General features: G+C 43.1%; 1 protein-coding gene across 8 annotated transcripts in view; it reads right to left on the bottom strand.

The window, feature by feature from the left end:
• Nucleotides 1-217: 217 nt before the first annotated feature.
• The window catches only part of AUTS2 (activator of transcription and developmental regulator AUTS2), a 772098-nt gene continuing 760403 nt past the window's right edge, over nt 218-11912 (bottom strand). For all 8 annotated transcript variants that reach the window (XM_072937285.1, XM_072937288.1, XM_072937287.1 and 5 more), the window contains 5 exons: nt 11439-11580; nt 10850-10927; nt 9523-9606; nt 8441-8663; nt 218-3352 (listed from right to left, as the gene is read on the bottom strand). In XM_072937285.1, coding sequence (XP_072793386.1) covers nt 2113-3352; nt 8441-8663; nt 9523-9606; nt 10850-10927; nt 11439-11580 — 1767 coding nt within the window. In that variant the 3' untranslated portion in view covers nt 218-2112. The remainder of the gene's footprint in view (nt 3353-8440; nt 8664-9522; nt 9607-10849; nt 10928-11438; nt 11581-11912) is intronic.

The raw sequence follows: 11912 nt of genomic DNA, 5'->3' as shown, positions 1-11912 counted from the left end.
TATATTTTAAAGAATCTGGACAAGACAAGGATCTGGTCTCATTTTCTTGCTTTTCCCCTGATAGCTCTAACGATTTCAATAAGATGGCTTATGAAAGCTTGCCATTTCCTTTACAATTTTAACAGCTACTCCTTCTGAACAAAACCCCACTGTTGGGAAAAAGGACTTCCTCCCCATAGCAGTGATGGGGTACTGCACACAAAGAAGCACCTAGCAGTTTAGTTCACATTTTTTAATAACATGGCACAATTTACATTACACAAGTCTTCGCTGAGGAGGAAACATGCTGAAGATTGAGAGCCGCTTCACTTTTCTGTTCACATAGGATCTAGAAAGGACTTTATTACATACAGGATAAACAGCAAAAAGGTTTGTATATAACAATCTCTTTACAATACTGAAAGCTACCACTACGGTTCCAGTGTACATATTCCTCAGGGTTGGGACTTTTTTGTATTTTTCCTTTCGTTTGTTAAAAAAAAAAAAAAAAAAAAAAGAAACACTGCACAACATCTGGAGTTCACAAAAATCTGAAGCTCACAACTAAACCTTCAGTTGACTACTAAAATAGATCTCTGATCATTAGAAACAACTGTTTGTAGTTAACTTTTTCTTTTTTTTTTCTTTTTTTTTGCCAAAACAGGGTAACAACTTCAGATAGCACTTTAATACACTAGAAGACCAATGGAACTAATTTTATTTCATACATATATTTTACAGTCCAGTAGACAAGATATTGAATTCTCTCTGATAAAGTCATATTCTCTCCAAATATTTAGACAAGAAACTTAAAACATTATAAAAAAGTGTGTTATGAAAAGACAGATTTCAGAGGATTGAGGCATATTTTTAAAAAGGACCGTATTCTTCAGGTTATTTCATGTCTTCTGTGATTAGGGAACAACAAGGCTGACCTGTTAGCTATTCACAGACTTTATTACCAACTGAAATACAATAAATTCCATTATGAAATCTGCAGCGGAGTTCATTAATTAAACTACTGATCCACAGTGAAAACATATCCATCATTTAGAAAAGTATTCACTTTCTTGTAGGATTTGTTTCAATGTAGTTAAAAATCACTTAACACAAAAAAAAATACACGTACAGATAAAAATGACACACTGGCAATAAAACCAGACATGAATGGCTATAAGCAGATGTTCTCCCCAAAATAAATTAGACATGTTAAGTGACAAAAGTTCTGGAAAATCTCCAGCATTCCATTATTACCATTTAACCCAGATTAATATGACTGAAACCCAATCTGCCATGACTCCGTATCAGCGATCACAGAGCACTAATCCTGACACCATCCAAGGGACACACGAGCTACAGTGACCTCAGCAGCCTGATGCAAGGGTTCACACAGAAAACTACACCTCTGAAGGGCTGTTTCTTCATCAAAACAAGAGAAGTAGGCTTCCATTAGAAATGAGCTTGTTCAGGGAAAATATGACTTTAATTATGTTGTGTGTTGAAAAGGCTCCTTTGAGTTATAAAGGCTTTTGTGAAAAGCCTTAAAATTCATTGCATAGTTGAAGGGGTTTAGCTGTCTATAACAATATAAGTAACACAGCATAAGCAGACTGTGTTGATCAATATTAAGTTTGCAAATAGCACAGTTTAAGAAGTATTAATGTATTATGTTACTTAATTTTATCTATTTACATTTGTACAAAGTAAAGCTTTCATCTTACCCTTTTTGCATATATGAACCATTAATCCATGAAGCAATCTTTTTACATAAATATCTACAATTTACTTCACTTCTGGTTTGAAAGAGCTTTGTAGGGTTGACATTGGTGGTGGCTTGTTTCTAGTCAAATCACTCAGACTGATGTCTTGTTCTTCAGTTCAAATTTTGAAATTTTTAAACTAGAAATAAAATAGAGTAGGAGACACGAGGGACATATGGACTTGGCTAAAAGATCTGGAAAATTTCAACATATAATATACAAAAAAAATCATTTCAAAATCTTTGCACTCAGGTCTATACATATTGTACAGTGGGTCACATCCCCAGTCTGTATCAATGACTAGTAAGAAGGTCTTATGTTCATTTACAACGTTTTTGTCCCTCTTGCTCTGGTTTTCATTGAGTCTCACTGCTTATCGAGCTTCGATGTCCTTGAGGGTGTGAGAGGGAGGCCTCTCTCTCATCTCTGTGGACAGAGGAGTAGTCCTTCTGGGAGAGCCGGGCCGAGGGCCCAGCGTGGAGATAAGAGGCGGAGGGGCACTGAGAGCTGCTGTGGGGGGAGTTTTATTGAGGAGGCCATTCTGGTGTCCCGTGGGGGGACTGACACGGGGGTAGTGCATGCTGGGCAGTCCCGGCGTGAGGAGGCCGGGGTGGGGCAGGTGCCCGTCCAGGGCGGCGGGGTGCACCGAGTGCAGGCGCGCGTGCTCGTAGTCCTCGCGGAGCATGTGCAGCCGCTCCCGCTCGTCCAGGTGGGTGCCCCTCTCGTGCTCCCGGCGCGGGTCCACCGACAGAGGGTGGTGGTGGTGGTGGTGGTGGTTGTAGTCGTGAGGTTCCCGATCCCTGAATGACCTGTCTGCTTCGTACAACCGTGGTGTAGAGAGGCGATGGAGGGGGTCGTTTCTTAGCAAAAAGTCTCTGCCCAGGGGGTCTCTCCGATGAATATCCAGCTCTCTGTAGGGATCTCTCAAGGGATCTCTCATTGGATCCCAGTGGAAAGAAGGATAGGGAAAGCGTTCTCCACCAGGAATTGGGCTAATTCCCATAAAAGGGGTCATCATGCGAGTCCTGTCCAGGCCACTGATGCTGTTCATGTGATGTATACCAGTCACACCTACAGTCATGGGCATAGACACTAAAGGACTTGGGTGGACGTTGGATGTGGATATAGGTGGTGGCTGATCAGATGACCTATGAGTCTGAGGTCCCTCAGGCTGAACATCATGGTCTTCCTTTCGCTCTTCCTTCACCTTGACTTCGTTGCTTTTCTTCGGGTTATCGTACGCCGGCTCGTTCTTCCTGTCGGCCTCGCGGTTGGAAGTGCTGTTAGGCCTGGTGCTCTCCACAACGGGGGGCCTGGCATAGGGGGAAGGAACCCTGGGCATTTGCTTAGACTCTTCCACCCCTCGGCTTTCATGGCTCAGGCCTTCTTTCTCCGAAACATAGTTGTCCTTCACCTTGTGCTCTTCAACATTAATTTCCTTCCGAGATTCGGAGTGATCCCTCTCTCGTTCTTTGGGTTTCTCTTTTTCTCGAACCTCGGGATTCAGATGGCTCCTGATCTGCTCACTTGAGCTGCGGTTATGTCCGAGGGAGTTTACTGGATGGATAGGTGCTGGCGAAGGATGGCTGGAGTGTCTTTTCTCAATGCTCTCCCTACAAGAAAGAGAAGTGTGAAATGAAGGCATGAGAAGCTCTGCAAAGAAAACAAAGCATCAGAATGCCTGCCTTTCTACTCATGGCTTTGCAGAGAGCTGGTGACATGCACCAGCAAATGCACTGTGCCTCTGGCACACCCAAAACTCCAGAAGAACATCCCATCTCTAAACTTGGCCTATTCTGTTATCTCAGCAGCAGCAGATCGCCAAAGCTGCTCTGTGAATAATCTGATTGAGACCTCAAACAAGTCCACAGAAGGCTCCCATGGGAATCTAGCTCTAGGATGTGTATTTCAAAGACAACGACTTTAAATGTTTGCAAATAAGAGAGACGAGTAAAAACATACTCATTTCATCCAAAAAGTGAGGCAATTAAATACAAATTACATGGTTAATAGTATTCTACCTACTTATTCTATTAAGAATACATTTGGGAAAACGGATTGCTATTTTACAAATTCCTTTTAAAAACATTTCCAGACCTTTGTACACTACTAATTTCTCTCCTATTTTCTCTTCAAATGTCTAGCTTTTCAATTTACTTTTCACAATTCCATTTACTTCAAGCTGAGACAAAATTCTTTCAAGTACCATCAATACTGATGCTGCCAAGCCAGCGCTCTGACAGGAAGACACTTCCTTGAGTGTGCAGTGACCCTCAGTGCAAGTGTTTAACAGAGCTGCCCATCACACAGATTTTGTGCTGACATCCTCAGCAGAGATAAGTCTGCTCTGTCTGTCCATCCTTTAGACTGGCTCTGAAAACATCATGCCTGGAGTCAGCTGCTCCTCAGATGACCAATCCTTCCCAGAAAATACTGTGAATTCATTCCACTTTTGTCCACCTAGTTATGGTGCACAAAAGATCGGGGAATTATTGTCTGGAAGTGAACAAAAATTGATATATAGAAATAGGTTCCATACCAATTTTTTTCAGGAAGTAGTGTTGACTAAGAGTTGTTATGGGCAACGCTAAGTGAAAAAGCTCTACCATGTAAAACAAATCAAATTCACAAGGTGAATCTAATCTCTCAGTTCCAATGATTTTAACCTCTTAGTAATTTCAATTGACCTCTGAGTTGGAGTCTCTCTATAAACATAGCTCCACATATTCAGTGCTGGACATGTGCTGTTTACTGAGCATAGAAATTCTGTTCCATGTGGGATGAGGACAATGTGCTGTTAAAGCCAACAATTATATATGGCCACAAACAAAAACCCAAGAAGTTCCACCTCAACATAAGACAGAACTTCTTTCCATTGAGGGTGGCAGAGCACTGGAACAGGATGCCCAGGGAGGTCTCTGAAGACAAAATCCACCTGGCACGTTCCTGTCACCTGCTCTGGATGGCCCTGCCTCAGCAGGGTGTTGGAGTGGTTGATCTCCAGAGGTCCCTTCCAGCCCCAGCTGTTCTGGGATTCTGTGGAAAGGGTAAGCAGTGAGGCCTCCTCTCAGCTCCAGCTGCCATGGTGTCTCTCTGGGTGCTGGTGTCACCTGAAGGCTGGGACACGCCAGCAGGTGACACTCTGGGCAAGATCAGCAGATCTGACTGATGAAGGGCAGCTCGGAGGGTGACTCCAAAGTGAACACTTGTTCCTTTCCTGTACAATTTCTGATACCTACTTCTTTTGATGAACTGTGTAAGATTTGTACCTCTAGGTACTTTTGGACAGTGAAACTGCAACAAATGCAGAAAAAAATGCCTGGGAGAAGAAAACTCTCATTCTAATGTCACCAGGTGCATCTTTGGCTGTGTCTAGACTGAACTGTTGAAACTATCATTTCACAGGCCATGTCTGAGAGACCTCCAAAGTCCAGAATGTGACTCTTGAAAACACTTGGAAGACAGAGCATCTGACACCAGCCCTGCCTCATCTGCACTGTCCAGCACTTCACTGCTTGGAATCAGATGCTGCCTTCATTCAATGGGACATGAACAGTGCAGAAATTGCATCCTGCCTCTGATTTCCCTCCACTTGCTTTCCACCAAGAGTTGAGGCATTTAACAGCTTCCAGATCTGTACACAAGGAGACCAAGTCAAGGCCCTCCACCGAAGGATTCTCAACACGAAGGTTCAATTCTTTTACTTTGCTGAGAAAACATTGGTTTGTGGGCTCTGCAATACCTAATCTTTTATTTATTTTGCTCATGGGACTAGTTCAGAGGGTACCCTTAATTGCTTTATTTCCCTAAGAAAGCTCACTCAGTCCTTTTGTTGATATTTAATCAATTTTCCATGTAATTGATGTACTTTAAATGACATATAAAATTTAGAGAAAATAACAGCTGTTTTCTGTAATTAAGGAGAAATGTATGTGCAGCGAAAATTACAAATTCCTTTGCCAATGTCATTGTATTCAATGACAGTGTTGGTAACACCTCAAGAGGCTCCTGAGTATTCAGCTCATTTAAGTGAGCTGCACATAGTCCAGTGGACAGAGAAGGAATAACTTTTTAATCCTCAAATTTACCAAGAGCTCCTTAGGTTGATAATATGAGAACAGCTCTAAGCCGTTGCCTCCACAAAGAAGAAACTTAAAATCACATTCTCCAATGAACTTATTACCAATTAAGAGAAGTTCTGAGGCTGTGTGGTACACTGAAAAATACTGAATTTCTTATGCTGAGGTGTGTGCCCCATTTATATTGACTGAAAGAGCAACAGATTCTTGGTTGGTTTGGTTTAATGCTCTAGGATTGCAGACCCTTAAATGCCATTATAATTATACTGGAAGTGTTCAGTGACATCTTTTAAACAAAATACCACTGACAAGGAACAAATCTTGCTTGTCACATTGCTATTTCTACTCTTTTTTTTCCCCCTAAAAAAAAAAAGTATTGGGCTGGAATAAAAGAGTCTTCAAAAAAAAACCCCTCCACAACTGCAATCAATCACAGAATCCCAGAATACCCTGAGCTGGAAGGGGCATGCAATGTTCCAGGAGCAATCAGGGCTCTGCAGTGTTATTCCCAGCCAGGAAAGGGTCACTGCTGCAGCTCTGTTCTGCAGCTCTGTTCTCTCTGGGCTGTCTGAGGGATTCACCTCTCTCAGCCTGCCTTGGAGGGGCTGTGGTGCACAGGCCATGCAGCTGATCCAAGAGGAGACACCAGGGATCTCCACCCCATCCAACACCAACCTTAGGTGGGGGAGCCCCAAGCTCAGAGGGACCTTTCCACTGCAGGCAGGAGTTGAGGTCAATGCTTTTGGCTACCTGGGCCATTTCTGGGTGGGTAAGATTAGACCCTTGATGACCAGATGATTTGGAGATAAAATCAAGCAACCTCTGGGTGTGATTCCCAGCTCTACCTGCTTGAGCAGAATAATTCCAAATAGATAACAAAGCTTAGGACCTCAACTAGAAAGCTCTGTGCTCACCCCACTGGGTGCCACTGAATGGTAAGGAGGAGGCAGGTGAGGCTCGCAGCTCCTCAGACATTCTCTCCACAGGGAGCACAGCTCTGGGAAGGGATTCTCAGCCTCTCCTCACACAGCCCACAGTGTGAACATGCTGCAAAGTGCCCACAGAGCTGGGCACACAGCAGCGCTGCAGGGGTGAAACCAGGACTGCACTCACTGCAAGCTGGAATTGTGCACAAGTATGAGGGATGGATGATGCTTACTGCTAAGATCTCAAATTACTGAAAAGGAATATGTTCTGAGCTATGATGTGGAGTTCAGGCAATGCCAAAGCAGCTCGCAAGGAATGTTTTCAGTAAGGGATTTTCTTCAGCAGAACACTTCATGAGAAAACAACAAAACAGCAACCAAAATAATCACATTAATTCCACAGACTACCCAGATTATAGTAACTAAAATGCTTTGCCATTCAAGCCAGTAAAGTTACTCACATGCTTAAGCCTTTTGCATGACAGAAAACCCAATTTGTAACAGCAATTTCTTTTGAAGCATTAACATCAGACATGAAAATAATGAAGCTATGCTACCAAACAGAAAATATTCCAAATGGAAAATGTAGGTGAAAAGATCTGTAGTTCGCCTTTCTTTTAGAACAATGTAGAAAAGCTCTTACATGTAGTTTTAGAATATCTAATGTGTTAGCATAACTTCTTTTAGAAAAGGCTACTAATGCATCTTTGGGTTAGTGACAGAGAAGTCAGAAAAGCACATCTCCTAAATATTCTTTTAGATTAAAATATTAGAAACAAATAGTCATTATGTAGTAATGTGCAAACTTAACAGGAAAGCCATTAAGCCACAACTGAAAAAGATTAAATCAGCCTCTCTACAGTTTTCAAGGAAGGCATGACACTTGCTGAATGGCAAATTCTTATAAATTTGGTACTTCAATGTTAAGAGGATTTTTTACTGCGTTAACTGAATAATGGGAACAGTCCTGACAAAAAATAAATATGACCAGGTTTTACTTTCCATTAACCCTTCCCAGCCTGGACATGTGAGCATGCAAGTCCATGCAAAACACTGAATAGAAACTGTGTTGGAAGGTGTGTTAACAGCAGTGCAAGTGTAGGGGCTTCTTTGAGGGGAAAGAAGGTGCTTTTCATGAACTGCATGCTCTGAAGCTTGCTATGGTTTTGGCACATGACATTCCTGGTGCATTTCAGTCTTCTCAGCTCACGCCTTTAGCACTGGTCCCTCTGGTCAGGTTGTTCTTTGAGGAGGGAGGGAGTGTTCTGCAGATAAGGTCTGATTTACAAAGCTATTTAAGTATTTGAAGGTGCAGATAAGCATCTGATAGACTTCAGAATCCTTTCTTCCATCCTGTCAGGTACTATCTCCAAGTTAACCCTTCAAGAGACCTACGACAATGCAACCCACAAGGTAAGAGTGGGTGGGTCTGATTCTATTCCCACTTGACACTGCCTGAACTGGGCTCCAGCAAAGCTCCTTCAGGTGAAGTGTGTGGTGCAAGTGGGAAGAGAAACCTTGCAGAGGGGAACACCTGAGCTGCAAACTTGCCTCTTCCGTGGTGCCCCCTGAGGACAGCTCCAGGTGTGCCTCTGGTGAAGCTCTGGGTTCACAACGTGCCAGGCTGGGGAGGGTTAAAAGCGGAACGGAGCCCCAAGCTTTGAACTAGACAATTCTTGGAAGTGTTCTTTCGTACCTTTCTTTGTCATCTTTACTAACAGATGAGTCTCGTTTATCTACATCTCTATCTCTGTCATGAGCTGCAGCAGATGAACTGCGCTCCAGCTCTCCTGGCTTCAGCCAGGGCGGAGGGGTCGGGAACGAAGGAGGAGTTCGGTGCAGTCGGTTCCAGGGCTCGTGAGGGTTGCTAAAGCTCTGCATACTGGGGCCATCCTTGTGGCCGAACATTGAGTTGGGTGCTGAAATGGTGAAGTGGAAAACAAAAAGGTTTAAGAAAAAGGTATGCTCTAGTGAAGGTACTTACCAAAACAACTTTTACAGCACTCAGAGTTAAAATGAATACATATTATTGGGAGCTGGAAAAGGAAAGGAAATTAACAGAGATTCATTAGAGGGTCTCATTCCTAAAAATGGGCAGGCATCTGACAGCTCTTTTAATTGGAAAGGGAAATGCTGTGGATAAAATTGACAGGGGATGAGGGAGCAAGATAAAAGTGACAATGATCCTTATTCCAAATGCTTTGGAGACATCAGGAAGTGACCGTTATAGGGACTATAAGTAATGGAACTTGTTACATTTGATCCTGAACCAAAAAAAAATAATATGTGACCAAAATCATGCCAGATTTGAAGTATGAAGAAAGAGAGTGACTTTATAAGGATGATTTTCTGTGACTGGCTAAATTTAGAGAAATGTTGATGAACCTGGACTAGTAAATGCAGATTAGTGATCTTTTCCAGGCACATGGCCTGAATTACTGGTGAGAAAGGAAAAAAAAATCACCATCCACAGCTCCCTAGCTGCATACATTATTTACTTCTTAACATGCAACAAAACCATGGGAAATTTCACAAGCACTCAAAGGCTCAATTTTTTTTTTTTAATTAACATTGTAATGGTAACATTTAGCACTAGGCTGAACCCAAACTATTAAGTAATTAACATTAAACGATTTACTGGCAACTGGAAAAGGTCACTTTCCAAATTGCCATCTTTTAGTGGTAGGTGATGTAACCAAGCAGTACAAAAGAGAGCCAAGAGTCCCCTCAGCTCTTGGCCAGCTGCAGGGCAGGGAGGGCCATGGCCCAGGTACTCACTGACTGTGGGGTTCCCGAGCCCCCCGAAGGCGTTGCTGCCCACCGCGGTGAGGCCGCTGAACGACGCCGGCCGGTTGAAGGGCTCTGCAAAGGAACACAAACAGCTGAACCCCCTGAGTGAGGCTGCCAGCCCCCATCCAGCACCCCTGGGGCACCCCAGCTGTGCCCAGCAGTGCTGGAACAGCATCCCCCACACACAGCAGGGTTCTGAGGGGCTGGGACACAAAACATTGGCTTTCTTCCTGGCCATGCCCATGGCATCATCTACTAAAAAACTCCCTCTTAAAGAAAATCAAGATGTTAAAATGGACATGATTCTTCATTTGAAACCTGCAAACATCTCTGGTTTTACTTCCATTTATTTCCTTCCTCAGGAAATGTCCCCCTTGCTAGTCAAACTATCATTAACTCTGGCAACTGCACTCCAAACACCTTCAGGCCATATCTCCTAAACCAGAACCAGGGTATAAATAAATAAAATGTCCTGTTTCACTGTCATGCTGGCCTGAGCATTCTGTCATTCCCTTGGTGTTTATTGCTAATACTACACAAAAAACTAGTATGGTCTGAAAAATGCTGAAACATTTTTTTTTAGTTAATGCATACAGGCAACAGGAAGATCATATAAAGCAAATTCTCACTTTATTTTGATGCAGTCATTTCTGATAAATATCAGCACAGAGAAAAATAAGCCCAAAGCCAGCATTTTCCATAGACAGCCAATGCAGAATGATAAAACCTGCATTTTCTGTTTGCTGTACCAGTTTGGTGACCCTCCCAAATCCTTCCCCATGCAAAATAAGATGACAATTTAAAGTTTTGGTCTTGGATGCTCCCATAAGGGGCAGATCACCTTATTACAAAAGCAATAAGCTAGAAAGGAAATAACAACATCTGGTGACTTGGATGGTTCTGGTTTTTAATGTGTATTCACCAGTTTTCACTAACTGACACATGAAACCAGATCACAAGATTTTAAAGCTATGTTTCTTATCCACTTTAATGGAAAAACAGGTATCTAAGTAGGAGTTAGGAAAAGAAACATTTCTGTGATCCAAAGCCTTGTCCTTAAGGCATTTTTTGACTGGTTCTAAGTATAATTCAAACGAAGCCCAGCCAGCCACTCTGCTCCTCTAATGTCTAGAAGTATTTCAAAACACAATCAGTGACACTTTTCTGTGTATTTAGAACTTCTACCTGGGTAAAAACGAAAATGTGCCATTTGTAAAGGTTAATAAGCAGCACACTCAGAGTCTCCCCACAGGAAGTCTGGCATGTCTCAGTGGTCAGTGTCTGTGCTGCATCCCCCAGCTGAGAAAAGACCTACCTAAGTGAGCAGCAGGGTTGAGGAAGTTGCTGTGGTGGGGTGGTGGGCCAAAAGGGGTCCCGGCTGGATGCCCCCCACCTGCCAAAACAAAGCAAAAGGGGTCAATTCCCAGCAAATGCTCAGAGAGGGACTCGCTGTGCTCTGGGCTGTCTCTTCTTTAACAGCTCATGTGAGCTGACACTGCTGTGCCCTGCATGGGGCTCACAGGATCCTATGCAGAGAGCAGCTCTTTTGCAAACAGAAATACCTAGTTAGAGGATAAGGGATGCAGGGGAATGAATGTTTCAGGTCAGAACCAAAAAGGAAATGTGTGTGAAATACACCTTATTTCCAGCATCTCATCTCCATGAATCATGAGACATCACTCTGTGAGGAAATGTTCCCTCATTTACTACCTGTGCAGTGTTCCAGCAAGTTGGGCTTTTTATAAAAGCATACAGAATAATTTTTAAATATTTATCTAATAGACTAATAGCCCCTGAGATGTCTTGCAGAGAGTTCATAAGCCAAAGCATATGGGAAATTCATGGCAAGGATCAGCATTTTAATGAGCAAGGAGCAAGAAGGGGATTTCACTTTCAGTACTCACTGGCGGTGGAGAAGAGAGTTGATGGCCGAGCCAGGTCATGGGGGTGGTGGATGGCTCCAAAAAGGCTGGGGCCTGGTGGCCTGCTCAAAAATTCTGGTTTCAGGCCGAAGTCCAGCTTGTGTGGATCAGACTGCATCTGTTTCTGAAATGGAAAACAGGACTTGGAAGAGACTGTCTGAAAAGGTAACAGCAAAAGGCACTTCCAGAATGATGTGGGTAGAGCAGTTCATTCATACTGATGTTTTAACAAGAATATTGGCTTTTGGGACCCCGAGCACAGGTGCACAGCTGCTTTCCTGGAAGGGAGATCTAAGGCAAAGAGGGAAAGGCTCTGGCTCCTTCATATTTCCTGCTAATTTCACCAGTGTTTTCACATATGCTCACACCCACCTCTCCAGGGTGTTCAGCACAGAGCTGCCTTCAACAACAAACATAAAACTCTCTGAAAAGGCCTCAAACACTTGCTGAGCTGTA

Source organism: Taeniopygia guttata, chromosome 19, assembly GCF_048771995.1.
Source record: "Taeniopygia guttata chromosome 19, bTaeGut7.mat, whole genome shotgun sequence".
Lineage (NCBI taxonomy): Eukaryota > Metazoa > Chordata > Aves > Passeriformes > Estrildidae > Taeniopygia > Taeniopygia guttata.
Note: the sequence above shows the minus strand (reverse complement) of the source record. Positions and strands in the feature narration are given on the sequence as shown.